The following is a 17,511-nucleotide window of genomic DNA, read 5'->3' as shown; positions in this document are numbered from 1 at the left end:
AAGTAAGGGTGTGCAAAATAATCGTCAAATCGATGCATTGTGATTCTAATTTTTGTGATCTACTGAATCGATTCTTGAAGGCAAGAATCGATTATATAAAAAAAATGAACAAATAAAATACATTAATGGTTGGCGCACATCAATCAAACCAAGTGCAATACCACTTCCAGTCCAGCAGATGTCGCTGCGGATGTGTTGACGCCTGCTGCTTTGTGTCGCAAGCATGTCTGGCGGTGGGATACTGAGAAGAGTCATTCGTAAACAAAATATTTGAGGAGACTGAGAAAATTCGCCCCCCAGCTCCATCAAATTTCAAGTCAGATGCTTGGATGCATTTTGGCTTTAAAAATGAAATTGATATGAAGCACGTAATTTGCAAAAGGGGAAATGTCTTACATTTGAATGTTTTCATTTCATTGGTTTAAAAGACCACTGAGGCCATGTAAATTGCACTGATTATCCTCATTTTGTTATTTTAAGTTTGATGAATCTTAAGATCTTTTTGTTAGTGTGTCCACGCCAGTAATAGTAATATTTCTGTCCAGTATTTGTTTTCATGACAACACCTCCAAAAGTAATTTCAATAAATACAGCTATGTATGAATTCAGTTGCTTTCAGTTATGTATCAATTGAAGACACTATCCAGATCATACAGCCAGTCAGCCACTGGTAAGGGCTGTATCTTTTTCTTACAGTGTTCAGTGAAAATATCCCAATGCATCGCAATATTTCAAGTATCGTGATGCATCGTGATAGAATCGCATCGTGGCATGTGAATCATGATTCAAATCGAATTGTGACTTCTTTGCCAATACCCACCCCTACACAAAAGTACATGTTTTTTTTTAGAAGAGCACATGTGGTGAGTTAGCTTACTTCTTACCATGCCAATGCACCTAATAAACCATGAACAGCAATTGTAGTCATATTTCTAACAAAAGCTCATAACCTGACTGGTTTTACATAGCAAAAAACACTTGTTTCACAAGACTCACCAGGATTCTTCAACAACAACAAAAAAAACTCCTCAGCTCAACGGATTTCAGGACTGAACTCCTACAACATCTGGTGCCTCTAAAATACAAATATAATCATCAATATGACATTTAACAAGGCCTTTCACGCATTTAACCCAGGGCGAATGTTTTAAAATATTACCTTGCTCTATGCAGATAGATGCCATGGAAGAAAGTGCGTTTGGTCTGAGCAGGGAGGAGCTGTGAGCAGCGCAACTGTGCAGGTGCGGTGCATTCACAGTGCGTGGGAAATCTTAGTACTTAACTTCATTACCCCCTTTTCTTACGATTTGAAAAAACATACATGTACACTGATGACAAAATAACCATGGGTTACAACTGCAAGAAAACATTTCCATCCTAATTGAATCAGTACAAATAGATAAACGATGAGTGTTGTTGCATCATTGCCAAATCATTAGCATTCTGAAACTATAGGGGAAAAAAAGACCTGCAATCAGACCCTTTGTGGAACTGATGGTTCAATGTTATTGTACTGCGGATGAGAATCTTTCTTGAAGTTTTTGTCCAGATGCGAGCTGTTCTCCCATTAAAAGCAGATCCATTTCTCTACACCAACTGAGGCCAGGTGAATTGACCACTTGAGGGTAACTCAGCAAAGTTTAAAAGCAGTCAGAGTTGGAGACAGAGCAAATTTCTTGTTCCAGACTCAGGAACGAGTGGCACTCAATCGGAAAAGAAGGAGTAAGCTGGAAACGCTTTACTTCAGTGATGTGCTATACCAATGGCCTCTGACGACAAAGAAAGAAGTTGAGAAGCGACATGAAAAAAACTGCCGTTTGCCTTCCTATCAGTCAGCATCATTTCTGATAGCATTGAAGGACATATACATTCAGATGTATGCAATTGGATAGTCGTTTGATTTGGTAGTTGCTGTTTACATTCAGAGTCATATATGGATATGTAATGTTGCATTTAGGCTTATACATATTAGATTAGATTCAACTTTATTGTCATTACACAGGTACAGATACAAGGCAACGAAATGCAGTTTAGGTCTAACCAGAAGTGCAATAGCAGCAAGTGGAGGATAAATGATGGTTCCATAAGTACAGGACATGGGTTTCTACTGAATAAATATAGAAATGAATACCATTAAAAACAGAATTTTACTGATAGATTTGTTCTATGAATCTATCAGTAAAATTCTGTTTATAATGGTATTCATCTCTATATTTATTTAGTATATTCATATATGAACATGCGTGTGTTAATGCTATTTACTGCTCACTTTTTGTTGGTGGGATTCAGTGGTGGCTGCTCAACAAGGGGAGGCTGAATGGTGTTAATTAAATCCAAACATCAGATATTGCATTAAGAAATATTAAAACACATAAAACACAAAGTTACAAAGGGTGAAAATAGCTGTTGTGAAGAGCTCTGAAATAATCAACTCCAGTAAACACTAGATGGCTAGATCCCTCTTGACTAATGAGGAAAACCTCCTCGCTGTCTGGCCACTGCCAGTCAAAAATGAATTATGTTTGCCAATCAGCATCGAGCAGACAGCTTCAGGACCAGCCCCTGCTTCAGACCCTCTAAGAGGTTTAGCCTTAGTGGAAGTGATGTATTTTGGCATGTTATTCAATCAGGGCTCTACTTTCTCTCTGCTTACCTAAATAGGCCGAGGCTCTAACCCCAACAGGGATTTATCATAGAGGCTGATAGGCAGGGGGGAGGGGATATCGCATCCAAGAGCAGGAAAAAACAGCTGATTAATGCTCAACATAGTCATAAAATCAGGTACATTTTAGCGCATATATATAATGCAGTTTCATTATAACATTTGTGAAGTTTGACAATGCATATTTTACCATTAATCTTACAAAATTTACAGGTGAGGTTTAGCCTCCCTTGTATTCAATGAGAAATCACCACTGGAGGAATTTTTGGTCTGAAGTGAATTAATTAATAATTTCTAACAGTTTAACTACACTGTAGTAAATGGAAAAGCCTTCATCAGTATCATGGTAATGAAACTTTGGAACAGACATTTTTATTTAGCTATGCTGTGACTCTGGGTGTTTGCTGTGCAAGCACCCAGAGAACTTTTTTTTTTTTTTGGAAGATAAAAAAATCCACACTCATTTTAACTTTTGATTACAAAAAGACTGTAACAGCTAACTATAACCAACTAGACACACAGAAAAATTGAATCACCTTATATGGACTAACAATGCAAATTACAAAGATAAAAAAAAACTGACTAAAGATGTCATGAAAATGTCATCTAAAAAGCAAACTAAAATTTGAAAATAACAAATAATATCTCTGTTGTTTAATTGTGATACAGGACAGCATAATAAACATCTTAAGTTATAGAGTTGGGTCCGTTTTTTTTAAGTGCTTAGTCCTGTTTTTCTGCTGGACATAAATATGGGCTCAACGTTTACTGTGCTTAACTGAAGGCCTTATGTGCTCTCTTTCCTCCTTTTGCCATGAAAACTATCTCAGCTCATCATCTCGACTGCTTTAAGACAGAGCCACCTATGGAGCTAGCTAACTGTTACATTTTCAGACATAGAATATGGATCACTGCTTCTATGTTCCTAATGTGTGTCTGATTCTAGCTCCTTGAAACCCAGTCAACCTTGGCAGATAGCTGCTCACACTGAGCCTGGTTCTGCTGGAGGATTCTTCCTATTAAAAGGGAGCTTTTCCTCTCCACTGTCACTGCATGCATGCTTGGTGTGAGGGATTGCTGCAAAGTCAGCGACATAAGCAAATGTCTACTGTTGCTACATTCTCATCCAAGAGGAGCAAATACTGTCAACGACTAAATGCAGTCTGGGTTTCTTTCGATAGAAAACTTTAGACCTATCTGACCTTGTGATCGAATGAAATTGTGTCTGTATAGCGCCATGAGGTGAACATGCTGTTAATTAAAGCTATATAAATAGAATAACAGAAATAATTGAAAACATCGATCTTCATGAGAATACAAGGAATCATTTACTGTTTGAGAAGATGGAAAAAGAGGAACTATAAGACAGAAATATTTGAAGGGGGTCTGTCAGCTTTTTCATGGATACAACAACAACAAAAAAAATATAGAAATAATGACAAATTTTTGCAGAATTTTTGCAGAATCTCAGGCATCGAAAGAAATAAAATCCTGAAAATCACACAAAAGCATCTTTAACACATCCCTCAGTAGCTAAAAAAGTGAAATACTAGCTAAGATTCACAGTTTTTTATGAATATTTTTTTGTGGTTGACTGAATATTCTTATATTTTTTATTGTTTTATTTGCCTTTATCTTAAACATAACCATGTTGTTTTCTACCACAGTACATGCAATATTTTGATAGTTGGTTGTGAGTGGCTGTTTTTTTATGCTTCAAGCCTAAATTGCATGGACAGGTGATCACACGGCTAAGGTTTATCATGCAATTTAGGTCTACCCTCCCCCACACTGATGTCCTGGGACTGCCACTCCCACAGTTGAAACACACTGATGGTATTATTAGGCTGTGAGGATCATATATTTTTGCAAAGAAATTAGGAAAAACATCAGACAAACAGCAAAGATCCATCCATCCATCTATTTTCTGTCAACCTTATCTCTGCTGGGGTCGTGAGGGGTGTTGGCGCCTATCTCCAGCTGTCAACGGCGAGAGGCGGGGTACACCCTCGACAGGTCACAGCAAAAATCCAAACCTCTACTTGCACTTTAGTGTATTAAACCAAATTTCACTTTAAATATATGTATCAATCTAACTTCTGCAAAACCCCAAGTGTTTTAACATCCCAACAGCACCTCTAAAATAATGTTTCCTTCTTTAAAAAAACCTCTACTGAAAAAAAAACGAAAAAAAAAACAAAAACAAACACACGGTAACATTTTTGTCCTTTTTAAGTTGCTTAGCAGAAATATCACTATTTGCTCTGTTTTCTGTTAATCACTAATTTCCCAACAAAAGCACCACAGGGTGGTTAGAGAACATCCTCGCCCACACACTCTGGAAGCCATAAACTATGAGGCAGTTAACAAAATATACTGTAGCACGAAAGGGGGATGTTTTAAACCACAGCAACGTCATATTGTTAATCATCCTGCAGGCAAGGTTTCCTCAATCAATACTGTTGACCAGGGCTCTTATGGCCCCAGAATAAAGTTTAAAAGAGATATAAGCAATAACATCTTTTTAAAGACATGCATTTAGATACATCTAAAACTTCCTTAAGGAGTGGTCTTATTAATTGATCTTTTGATTTATTTTTGTTGCACCTGCCTGGAACAGTGAACCAATCAGGTATGACCTTTGCTATTCCAATAAGGCCTCACAGACTTAAATCAAATCAGCTGTGCATCCCTGGGTGGTATCTTTGGATTATTGCATCTTGGCCCTGCATCATACAAAATGAGGCAGATTACAAATATATGCTTGTAAAGGTGAGACAGAACTGCCCTGCAGAGGAGTTGACTAAAGCATGAATCTAAAGGTCACACTTGCACGTCTGTTAAGTCACATTCCATAAAAAATTAATCATAAGATTTTAAAGTTTGGTAAAAACCTGTCTGTAATCTTTCAAACAGGTTTAAAGACTTTCATTAAATGCATGGAATACCTATCTCACTTGGCAAACATATTGTACAACCTTTATGGTAAACAGCTCTGCAGAATCTTTTTGTGTATGTGTCCTAACTCCATTTACTGACCTTAGCATTCCAATTTTCATACAGATATGCAGTCCGTTCAATTCAATTCAGTCATAAAAACATGTTCAAAGACAAACAGATATTCAAGTTTAATCCTATTTATAAAGCAATGCAGCAAATTTTATGTTTCTCCAAAAGGAAATCCAACCAACTGCATCAGGAAACAGACGTGCAATATGTGCTCTGTGGATTTTAGCCAACACCTTTTCCTTTCAGAGCAAAAAATTCCTCTTTCAGTTGTACCCCTTTATCCAGCAATATGGACTACAAATAAGAGTATTCAAAGTTTTAATTTGAAGACAAATTTCCATACTGTAATTTTATCAAATATGAAGAAAAAACAAATTTCTATTTCTGCACATTTAATTATATGTCATGGTTTGTGTATGACTGTGAGTTTCCTTTATACGCTTCACCTGACCCATTCCCTTCTACAACCAGTTTATTTTGCTCCCTTGTGTCCTCTCTGCAAACCCTGCTGGGAAGAGGAAAAATAAGGCAAACCCTTCTGGTATAGCTGAACTTAATTTCTTGTTCATTCAATCTATGAAAAATAATGGTGGATGTGTAAAGGACAAAATAATGTTGAAACTGAAATCAAAATGTAGATTGACAAGGTTTAATTGATACCATAAGTTAACTAGATTAAGAAGTTTATACATCAATGAAGTAAGGCAGTTGAAGGTTTTTGATTTCTTACATCTTGTGATTTTTAATCATTTAAAGGTAGGGAAAAGGTTCCCTCTAGGAGTTTATTTTGGTAAAATATTAACTCCCTGTTGAGTTTTTAACTTGTAGCTTCAAACTACAAACCATTAAAAAAAACGTAAAGCATACTCTACTGTAGATCCTGCTCTGTCCATCTTCAGGATTAACAAGCTTCACCAATTCAGAAAATCTTAGAATCTAATTTTACCTTTTCATCTTAAGATATTCATATTTTTATGTCGCCAGATTGTTCACTCATTTTTTAAGGATTCGTATTCAAAAAACCATCATCTGAGCTAATCCTCCTTGCTTGTTTTCTCCTATAATGTGTTTCCCGATCACCTCTTTTCTATGAATATCCTCTAAGTTTAGCCATGAGTGCCCTTCAGGTGCAATTATCTGGCAGATTCATGGTTTGTTGCTTGCTGAGGAAGATTTTGCAAGCTAATGCCGTGCCTCACACCCTGTAATGATCCTGATTGATGAAAGGCTCCACAAAACGCCCACCACAGTTCTGGATCTCCATCCGGCAGACCTTATTGTGCTGTTGGGTCAACCTATGCCCACTAATTTAACATTATCTGCACGTCACTTATTACTTGATGGACTGCTGGGCTGCGTGACAGACATCAGCAGGTTGTTCTTAAAGGGACGAGGGGCTTTAGGGAGTGGGAGGAGGAGAAAAGGAGGAGGTGGGATGCTCGCATACCGTGATCTACTCTCTCTGATCACTCTGACTAACCGACGTTGTGGATTCATCATCCATGACCTCACAAGCTGCCTGGATATATAAGCTGGGGCACACTGCTCTCCAGAAATCAAATTCAGACCTCAAGAAGTTGACCTAAGTTTGTCAGCAAAGATCTTGGTAAGTATTTTTTCTATTATAAACATTTGTAAGAATATACTTATGTTTTGATACTTAAACTCCTTAAAATGGATTTGCTTCGGTTCACATTTTTAACCACGACATTTGCACAATCTTAAAGGGACGATTTCTAACCAACTACAGGTACCTGTCTTCTCTAGTGCCATTAGTTGTGGAGTTGAAATGTAAATAAAATTGCAATTTATAGGACTACTTGTATTCTTTCAGGTTTCTAATTTACATTTACTTAAACAAATCTAGTTTGATGATGGGTAAATTGCAGTGCTTTTTTTTTTGCATGCCCTTAAGTAGAGCCTAAGTAATCAGCAGCCCCCCTTCCATCCTCCTCAGTGCCTTGACCGACTTCCCCAACCCAAGCATGCTGCCCGGGAGAGAAGCTGCTGTCCGGCAGTGCGTGCTGACGATCCGCTGGCTGCCTGCAGCTCTGGTGCTGCTCCTGCTTCTCTCCTCCAGCTTCAGCCGTGCTCACAGCACCACGGTGGAGCACGACTTTCACATCGTTCACAATGTAGATAACAGAAGTAGGAGACATTTTTGCCTTCTTTCAATGCAGTTATGCAGTTACTGTTGGTTTTGTAGATAATTATTTGTGATTTCTATTATTTTTATCTCTCTATCCTTTTTGATTGCCTCACCTGTCAAGATCTTTTATTTTATTTTTTAAGAAATAGAACCTTAATCAAAAAATGAAGCAAGTGGCTTATAGTGTACAACTGGGAGCTATACCTAAACAAATTATGTTTTTTTTGTTTATTTACCTAAGAAAAAATATATAATCAACTCAGCTGATTTTTACAAATTCACATTTATAAGGTTTTAAAATAACCTATCTTGTTTTTTCTAAACTTTGTCTAAAAAAATACTAAAAATTTTATGATATAAGTGTTGCAACATTCTAAAAGTTCTATTTTTATATTTTAACTAACAAAGGGAGTTATTTCTTTTTATGTAAGATGGAGAGTGGTATGAATTGTGAAGCACACAACTATCATGTTTGTTTCCTCCTAGACAGTTAACTAATTGTTTTGTTTCAGTAATAAACCGTAGAAACGACAGAGAATAGAATCAAATAAGAGTAAAAAATTTACAAGTTAAACTAGAAGATGCATCTGAAATGAGGCAGCAGAGTCAGAATATTTCTATTACAATTTTCTTTGCTTTGGCACTTTTATAAAGGAGACATTTAATACTATAGAAATTCATTATACAAAGAAAGCCATTAGGCATTCCATTCTACTTTTATAAAGTTTAAGGGATGTATTTAATGTATTTCTTCTTTGCTTTTGCTTCATATTTTTAATAACATGTTAGATCTGTAAGATTTTGTACAACTGAGATTAGAGTCTATAAATTTCCGAACCTTGTAAAGGTTTAGTCAAAGTGATGCTGATGCAGTAGAATTGACATGCTCCCCTTCATTTGCAGCTGATGCTTGTATCTCTATGCAATGTCTAGGTCCAGAGATAGACCCGTTCTGGTACGTGGGCCGTGGAGTGCGACCCATAGGGCGCTTCGGGAAGAGACACAGCAGCGTGGATGCTCTTGGAAACAGCGGGATGCAGCCTGTCCTCAGGACACTGGAGCTGCTGCTCAACAGCCTAAGAAACAAAGAAAACCTTGGAAAAGTAATCAGTGGAGAGGAAAATGATTGGTTACCATGATGAAAAGTTCTCACCTTCTGTCCACAAACTTTTTTTATTATCTGAAATGAAGTTGTACATTCGTTTTATTTTGATATAAGCTATAAGCTTAGTCACATCTGTGTAACTCATTCTCTCAAGAGTATCTGTACATAAGACAATGCAATGTATATTGATTAATAAATAAGGATGTGTTGTTAGGATATCAGCTGATCTTGTTTTGTTATGTTTGCAAGAACAAAGCAAAAAGTATGCTTGAAACAGAAGTTATTTTTAAGTTTGCAAATTTTATTTCGTAATACATTTCATTTCTGAGAGTATTGTGGCACATAGAGAATCTTTAGTTTTTGCATTTTAATATTTTCCCTATCATGTCGTATGGATTGCAACAGACAGTTACACAGAAAAGGTGAATGGCCCACCTTAGGAGCTGTGCACAGTGAAAACATCTTCTTTGTTGCTCAGGCTGGATTTAAACAGGGTGAAAAGTATTATCTGTTTCTATTTCTCTTTCACTCACTTTCATTATCAGAACCCCGGAGTAGGATTAAGTTACAGTTATTCCACAGCTATAATTTTACTTCCTCTATAAATCCAGCCTCATAAGTTCTAGCTATTTTAAAAATTTTTTTTCAGTCTCTTGCACACAACACTAATAAAAAGTCTGGGCATTAAACAGGTTGTATTATATCATATCCATCTCTTTTTTGACACATATACATATACAACATTTTGATGAGATATTATTTGTTTACATTAGAAAAATACTGGACACCGATGATTGGACCCTTGCAGATGTGCTTTTCATGAAAAACTTTACATCAATCCCATAAAACCAGAAACATGCTTTTATACTACAACACCTTTGGAGAACAAGACTGACAAAAGTACAGGATCAATGTGCGCAAACTGAAAGATGTGAAAGGCTGTGATGAAAAGATCACTAATAGAAGAGGGAAGAGCATTCATACAGAGCATCATCACATCTTTTATGAAGTCCATCAGGACATCCAACCCTGTTTTTATGTCTCGCCTAAGCAAAAAAAACAAGGTGCATGGCTAAATTAGATTCTGACTTATGTAAGTCATCACTAAGTAAAGAAAAGTTTCCCAGAATGAAAGGCAGTCTCTTCAAATCTAGTGTCTAAGGACAGCACAAGTACAGCGTGAATCACACTGGGCACTCAACGCCTTTTGTTGCCACTTATGTTTTTGTAACACTTCTGATAAATGACGGCTTACATTGAAAGCATCACATACCGGTAAGTCTGTTAGAACTAATTAGGGGTCCTTTCAGGATAGAATAAAGCCTTTAATTTGCAATAGTCCTTATTTCAGCAGTATTGCATAAAAATGTTCCGCCAAGTACAAAAATAAACTGTTTGTAACAAAATCATGTTTTCATGACATTTATATTATATAGCCCATTAGATGTTGCTATGTAAAAATCTCATCAAGATTTTTATTATTATAACACAAATGTTCAGCTATGGCCCAATATAGGGAAACAATAAAATCAAACACTTTATCTTAAAAGAAGGCCACAAATTTGAAAAGACAAAACAAGACAGTAAAAGAAACAAGTTTTTTATAAAAAGCAAATTTTCCATCAAATGTAAGACCTTAAAGGTTCTGTGTTCAGCTTGGTTTTAGACCATATAGTTTGTTTTATACTTTTGGAGTCACTTGAAACCATCAGTGCACTTTCATATCTACAAGTGTATAGTTGTTGCCAATTTACAAAGCAGAAACCAAAGGTTAATGATGGCTTAACTTTTCTAAAGGCTAACTGGGGTCAAAAGCCCAGTCACTTTTTCAATTATATGTCATCCAACAAGAATTTAGAATATTACATTTATTTATTTGAAACAGATTTCTTTTTAGCTGCTACTTCCTAATCAGCAGATTTCCATACATTTAAAGCATTTCATGAAGAGGGAAAGCCTTGCTGAAGCTGGGCATACACTGGACGATTTGTTGCCCTTTTCGGGCTGATTCTCTAGTCGTGCAAGAATTTTGGGATCAGGCCGACTTTCAGCCTGATAGTGCGTAGTGTAGTGTACAGGGGCGAAGCCAGAAAATTTTTATAAGGGTGGCCAGGCAATAACCAATGTACACTGAGGGGTGGCCAAAAGCGGATCGGCACCAGAACCTCTGGGTCAATCTACACTGTACCAACAGGTAAATAAATGAGCACAACATCCATATTTTCTAAATAAAAATCTCCTTTAGAAAATATCCTTTCTTACAGCCTTTGCTAAAAAAATGGACACATATATTTAAACATCTTCCTAGCTAAATGGTATACTTTATGCAATTTATTCAGGTTTGAGATCTGGGACGAACATCTTTTCCTGTGTCATTAGTTTCCTTTTATCAATAATCATTCTGCAAAAAAGTTATAGTTAGTGCCAATATCTACATAAATTGATTATTTAATACGTTTTTATTAAAATAGTTATTTATCTATGATTTCACTGAATACTCCTATATGACTTGCAGAGACAAATCCTTTTCTCTTTACCCCATATAACACAAAATCTAGTTCTGAAAAGAGCATGAATTCTGTGCTTATCATCTTTAATGTTAGTATATTGATGTGTATAATTAACCAAAATGTTTTTGTTGTCAAGTAAATGTTAATACCGTATTTTCGCAACTATAAGGCGCACTTAAACGTCTTTTTTTTCCCTCAAAATGTGCGGTGCGCCCTTTGGTGCGGTGCGCCCTATGTGTGTTGTAACTGCGACTTTTGAGACCACCTCATTGAGGAGATGATGAAAGAGTGGCTGAATGTAAGGAGACCAGGTGTTTTTTTTTCCACTCATCACCATCGCTGTTAATATGTAACTCCATGCGTGCCCATCTCACAGCTGATGTGAAAAACATGAGGAAACAAATTAACGCTGTGCTCGCTGTTCAACCGCTCGACATCGATGTGAACCGGACCCAGCAGATGCAGCAGAAGCAGCATGTTTACATGCAAAGTCAATGGTTGACGCGCGTATAGGTGCAGCAAAAGGTCCTGCAGCGCGTTTTGAGCAGCAGCCGCAGCGCCTCGGGAGCGTTTAAGTATCTGACGCACCGCCAACGCGCTGCTGCTGCTCGAGATGGAAAAATTGAAGTTTTGCTGCTGGACGCGCCGCATCAACCAATCAGAGAAGCTGATCTGGGAGCTGACAGCGAGACAGACACATCGCTCTGATGACATTAACGCAAATGAAAAAGGCTGGAGATGATGAAAGGCAGGTGTATGTAAGGAGACCAGGTGGTTTTTTCCACGCATCACCATCGCTGCGTGCCCATCTCACAGCCGATGTGAAAAAAAAAGATGAATCAAATGAACGCTGTGCTCGCCGTTATCCCGGGGGTCTGACAAAGGAACTTCAACCGCTCGACATCGGTGTGAAAGCGGCCGTTCAAAGTAAGGCTGTGAGCGGCATGGGAGCGATGGATGACAGACGGAGAGCACAGTTTCAGGATAAGTGGAAGGCAGCGCCGGGCAAGTTACGCCACCGTTTGCGGATGGATTGTTGATGCTTGGACTAATGTGTCTGCTGGCTCTGTTGTTCAAGCTTTTGCAAAAGCCGGCATTATTTCTGAGGAGCTGCGCTGCACGGAAAGTGACTGACAGCGAAGAAGGGGAAATGGGCATGTCTGATTTAGCGCAGCTGTTTAATTCAGAAACAGAGGAGGATGACTTTGATGGGTTTGATTAATACTTTGTAATAAATACATGAATAAAGCACAAACATACTCAGTTTTGCTCCCGCTCTATTTTTCTACCTGAAAACTTAATTCAACAGCAGCCTCTGGGCGGGTCTCCTCCTCTTCACCGCGGTGGCTGGCAGGTGTTTTTTCATCTAAATAATCTAAATCTTGCAGCTATATTTGCTGTGATCAGTGGGAATAAAGTAGTTTTAATATGTTTTTAAGTGAGAAAGGCCACCTGAAAACTTAATTGCAGTCAGTTCATCCAGATTATCTATTTCTGTCGGAGGCGCTCAGACTCCCACATACCAGCGGTGCACCGACAGTAAATCCCTTCAACAGCAGCCTCACCGCGGTGGCTGGCAGGTGTTTTTCATCTAAATAATTTAAACTGCAGGCACCAGGATACCGGCAATAAAAGCGAACATATTCCGTCGGCAGGTTTCAGGATTTTAAGTTAATTTAGGAGTGACCACAGCGCTGTGTCATCTGCGATGTGTCTGTCTCACGGCCAGCTCGCAGGTTTGATTAATACTTTGTAATAAATACATGAATAAAGCACAGTCATACTCAGTTTTGGGCCCGCTGTATTTTTAAAATACGCAGTAGAGGTATTTAAAGGTAGTAGAGGACATGTACCTGTATATAAAAAATGCGCCCTATAGTACGGTGCGCCTTATGTGTGTGTTAAATACAGAAATGGGACACATAACTGAGACTGCGCCTTTTAGTACGGTGCGCCTTATGGTCGTGAAAATACGGTATATGAAAAAATAAAATGTTTTGATATTTCACTTGAGAGTATTACTGTTGCCACCATCCTTATTAGAGTTGAAAAAAAATTGTAGGGGTGGCCAATGATTGGCTAAGAGTGGCCATGGCCACCCCTGGCTCCCCATCTAGCTCCGCCCCTGGTAGTGTACAGGGGGTAACAAGGGGCGATCAGCCTCACATGACCACCCACCCGATCAGGAATCGTGAGGGCGGAATCAAACATGTTTGAAATTAAATCGGTCATCGTAAGGTCGCATCAGAGCGTCGGGTCGCACAGTGTAAGAACATGCATCGTGAGCTGTGAACTTTTATACAGGATAACCTGCGGTTTCGTCATACACTTTGAACTGTAGCTGAGTGCAACAATTGAATATCACACAGTGTATGCCCAGCTAAGCTAAACTCACTTGAGGTTTTCCCGCTGCATTAGCAGTTGCTCCCTACTTATGTGATACTGTATTTATAACTTGTGATATTTTAACCCAGAAGTTTAATCTAGATATACTAGGATTCAATTGTGGTAGAATTAACCTTTTATATAATCTGCACTGTAAAAAAATCTAGGCCTATTTCCTGCTACTTCAAAGTGAGACATACTGGATTCCAGTTTTGGTTGATTTTATCTACTTATACAGATTTAGAATAGCTTTACATTCCTTTCCGTATGCATAGCTCAGCTAGATGGAAGTCAGAGCCTCCATGGCTTTGTCTGCTGCAGGTAGGCCATGTTCTTCTCTAAGTTTGCCATTTACATTGAACTTAACTTAAAGAGAGACATACTGGATTTTAGCCATGTCAGAATAATTCATTGCAGCTACATCCTCAGTATATCTAAACTTCCTGGATGCCATTTTAGTTAATTAGAATCAGTGAAAAACAAAGAAAATGAAATAAATCTTCAAGCTTAAAAACATTCTAAACTGTCATAAACTATGGTAGAATAAGCTTTTCATCTCATCTACTTTAACATTCAGTTGTTTTCTCCTTATTATACAGTTAATGCTGTGTTTCATTTGGACTAAATAGGATTTTTAATTCAACGTGCAGCTTGAAAAACACCAAGAAATAACAATGTGGAAATTTGGAGATTTCCTAACTATATTTAATAATTGAATATGTATAATGTGACTGCCAGGCCTATATAATACAGTAAAATGTGTGGGTATGGTCTATTTATTAACTGTTTCTTGTTATACCCGTGAAACACATGGCACCCTACAACCTCTTATTTGCAACACATTTATTGAGTGTTGCTAACACATAAAAATTGAGATTAATCAGCATACAAGTGATTTAATTCCTAGGTCAGAAATGAAATGTAGATAATAAAGATAATTTAATTTCTCATATAATTTTCACACTGGCATCTAAAATATATCCCAACTTTTAGTTTAAATTTGCACCAACAGCTCACTGATTAATATTACAAGTGTGCTTTGTAATAATTGGAGCGAAAGCACATTTTAGCAGGAGGAAAAGGAAAATAATTTTTGGCCCTGATACTTTGCATATTTTTACAGGTATTGTGAGTGCAAGTTTTTTTAATAGTTAAAATACTCATCATTTTATAATAATCCCAACGTGGGAATAACTTATCTAGCCAGTCAGACTGATTTACAACATGCATCAGTCAGGAAAGGAGCAGGTAGAAACCGATTTCGAGAGCCAAACCAGGGCACTCCTAACAGAACCAGGGGAAACAGGTAAAAACCAATCAGATAACTACAGATATTATGCAAAAATCGTGTTTTTTAGAAGGAAAAGTTCTTAGAGTTGTTTATATTTTTCCATCTGGGACATTATAAAGGGAATCAATTAAGCATTGCTCTCTTGCAGCCTCAATCTTGATCGTTATGATTACAGAAAATCACTTTTATGTTATGGGTACTTCTGGTGCAAATGTAAACACCTGCCTCCAGCACTGTGATTGGTTGAGTCTGTATTTGACTGGACCAATCAGGTTTTCATTTCTGTAAATCACTTGTTTATGTCTGAGCCTTAGCAGACTGACTTACACCCTGGTCAGACTTGGCAATCGCCACCTGATGTCAGAGTGAAAAACACAAATTTTAATGGGTGTTGCAGAATACTTGCTTTCTTCTTGCTATTTTAGTTTGAGAGAAAAAAACAAAAAAAAAACTACAGTATAAACACTGTCATTTTGTGTTAGGACACTGAAACACAGAAATCACAAAGTGATCTTTCCACATCTTCATTTTACATCAACTGACAACACTCTTGCAAACAGATAAAGAAACCATCAATGCATTCTTCTGTATGTACAGATGTACATATACATATATATTTATAGTTTTACGTAACATGAGGATTGTTTGCAGATTTTAAGGCAGAAAAAACAAATGCTAATCAGCTTACATGAGTGCACTGAGGGAGATAATACTGAGTATGATGATAAAAAGAAACAGTCAGTAATGTTTTCCTGTGAGGTGACACTGTTGTGGTTGGTTGAGGGTGGAGAACACTGGGCAGGCGCCGGTCCCTGCTTGGCTTAGAGTTGGAGGCAGATGCTGGGTCAAGGCACTAGATGTGAAGGGCCCTTGTCCCTGAGGCTCTGTAAAGTGGCCCTGAGGGACTTGTGCTGCTGCTTGTCTCTATGGCCGAACCTGCTGCTCTGACTCCAACTTTTCTGAAATGCCCAAAAAAAAACCAAGTTTTCAGAAAAAAAAAATCTGACTAATAAATAAAAAAATATATACTATTATTCATGAGAATACAGATGACTAAAATTTAGATGTCAGGACAGTAAAACTGGCTTCGGCATGGTGGCCTAAGAGAAAAAAATTCTTCAATAGGGAGTTAATGACACGATCTATTGCTACAGCCAGCCGGACTCAAAGCTTTTGTAAGAAGATGGGTGTAGAAAATGAAATCTAAAAGGAATATAAAAACAGCTCCAACAGGAGAAAAAAAGCCATTTACAAACATGAAAGGGAGGCGACTTCTTGTGGCTTGATAAAACAGCCTTATCATGCTGTTCTGAACGTGTGTTTCCATTACTACTTTACATCTAATGGGGCCTTTCAGTTTCTTAGTCCGTTTTTAGCAAATGCATTCACTTTTGCATCCATTGAGCTGCCACTTTGTCTCTGTAGGTGAATAAAAAAAAACTCCCCTCTTTTTTGTGTCCCTTTAACACTCTCATATACTCATATTATATCTGCTGACAAAGCTGCAGTATTCAGTTTGTGCCGAGGGGATTTACTTACTTTCCTTTCTGGTAAATATGCAGAACATTAGTTCACCCAAGAATTTTTCTAAACATCTTTGATCATTAAGCCAATTATCTCCCCAAAAAACTGGTTCCCTCTGCAGGTGTTTTGAAAATAAAAATGAAAAAAGATACGGTGAAAATGATACCTTTTAATGGAGGTGCTGGGAGTTTCCTCCTCTGATGGCGTGACGAGTCCAGTGTTTCAGGCTGGAAAAGAGACAGTTCTGTAGGTTATACAGCACAGATCATCAAAGGATGATGCTAAGCATGTTCTTTGGCCAAATTTGGGATTATTGGATACACAAAAAGGACTCACTTTCAAAAATGTATCTGTTTTCACTTCATAAACCAAATACTTAAAGATATGTCACATTAACGACCAGGAGCGCAATATGTCAATCAATAATACCTTCATAGTATTAATTGCAAAAAAAAAAAAAAGACTAGAATAATTAAGCCTGCCAAGTTATTTTAACTGAACATTAAATAAAACAAACTACAGGAGAGTTAAAATCAATACTCTGAATTGGAGGGCAAGAAAGTCCTAATTAATTTAGCTATCGAGTGCCTGAAAAAGAAGTCTATGCAGAAATGAGTGTCAGAAAAAAAATGTATGATACTTCGTACTATAAAACCTGGAAATAATTCTTTTTGAGGGATTTATAATATGATTAAATATAAATTTATTGACTTTAATGAATTCAATTTAATTCAGTTTATTCTTATAGCGCCAATTCACAACACAAGTCATCTCAAAGCACTTTACAGTTCACCAGATCTTACAGTCAAATAGATTCAAAGTTTTCTATCTAAGGAAAACCAGTTCATTGCATTGACTCATTGACTCAAATGCAAT

The 17,511-nt window shown here is 37.4% G+C and overlaps 2 protein-coding genes across 6 annotated transcripts in view; one reads left to right on the top strand and one right to left on the bottom strand.

Annotated features, from left to right (window-relative positions):
* The first annotated feature begins 7,132 nt into the window (after positions 1-7,132).
* Positions 7,133-10,170, top strand: prlh2 (prolactin releasing hormone 2). Its single transcript, XM_038274475.1, has 3 exons — positions 7,133-7,277; positions 7,629-7,819; positions 8,754-10,170. Exons 2-3 carry the CDS (start codon positions 7,657-7,659, stop codon positions 8,957-8,959), a joined length of 369 nt encoding a protein of 122 aa, XP_038130403.1. The 5' UTR covers positions 7,133-7,277; positions 7,629-7,656; the 3' UTR covers positions 8,960-10,170.
* LOC119776187 (myosin VIIA and Rab interacting protein) overlaps positions 8,633-17,511 on the bottom strand; it is a 193,188-nt gene continuing 184,309 nt past the window's right edge. For 4 of the 5 annotated variants that reach the window (XM_038274468.1, XM_038274470.1, XM_038274472.1 and 1 more), the window contains 2 exons: positions 16,802-16,862; positions 13,643-16,070 (listed from right to left, as the gene is read on the bottom strand). In XM_038274468.1, coding sequence (XP_038130396.1) covers positions 16,036-16,070; positions 16,802-16,862 — 96 coding nt within the window. In that variant the 3' untranslated portion in view covers positions 13,643-16,035. Of the gene's footprint in view, positions 8,897-13,642; positions 16,071-16,801; positions 16,863-17,511 lie in introns of those variants that run through there. The other variant, XM_038274471.1, reaches the window with a different exon arrangement.

The sequence above is a fragment of the Cyprinodon tularosa genome, unplaced genomic scaffold (genome assembly GCF_016077235.1).
Source record: "Cyprinodon tularosa strain WSP-4 unplaced genomic scaffold, ASM1607723v1 ctg918, whole genome shotgun sequence".
Lineage (NCBI taxonomy): Eukaryota > Metazoa > Chordata > Actinopteri > Cyprinodontiformes > Cyprinodontidae > Cyprinodon > Cyprinodon tularosa.
This window is presented reverse-complemented; position numbering and strand designations above follow the sequence as displayed.

Bases quoted from the DNA above. Each gene is read 5' to 3' on its own strand.
- prlh2 (XM_038274475.1), top strand. From the start codon at position 7,657: ATGCTGCCCGGGAGAGAAGCTGCTGTCCGGCAGTGCGTGCTGACGATC. The intron at 7,820-8,753 runs GTAGGAGACATT...TGCAATGTCTAG, and splicing joins TCACAATGTAGATAACAGAA to GTCCAGAGATAGACCCGTTC.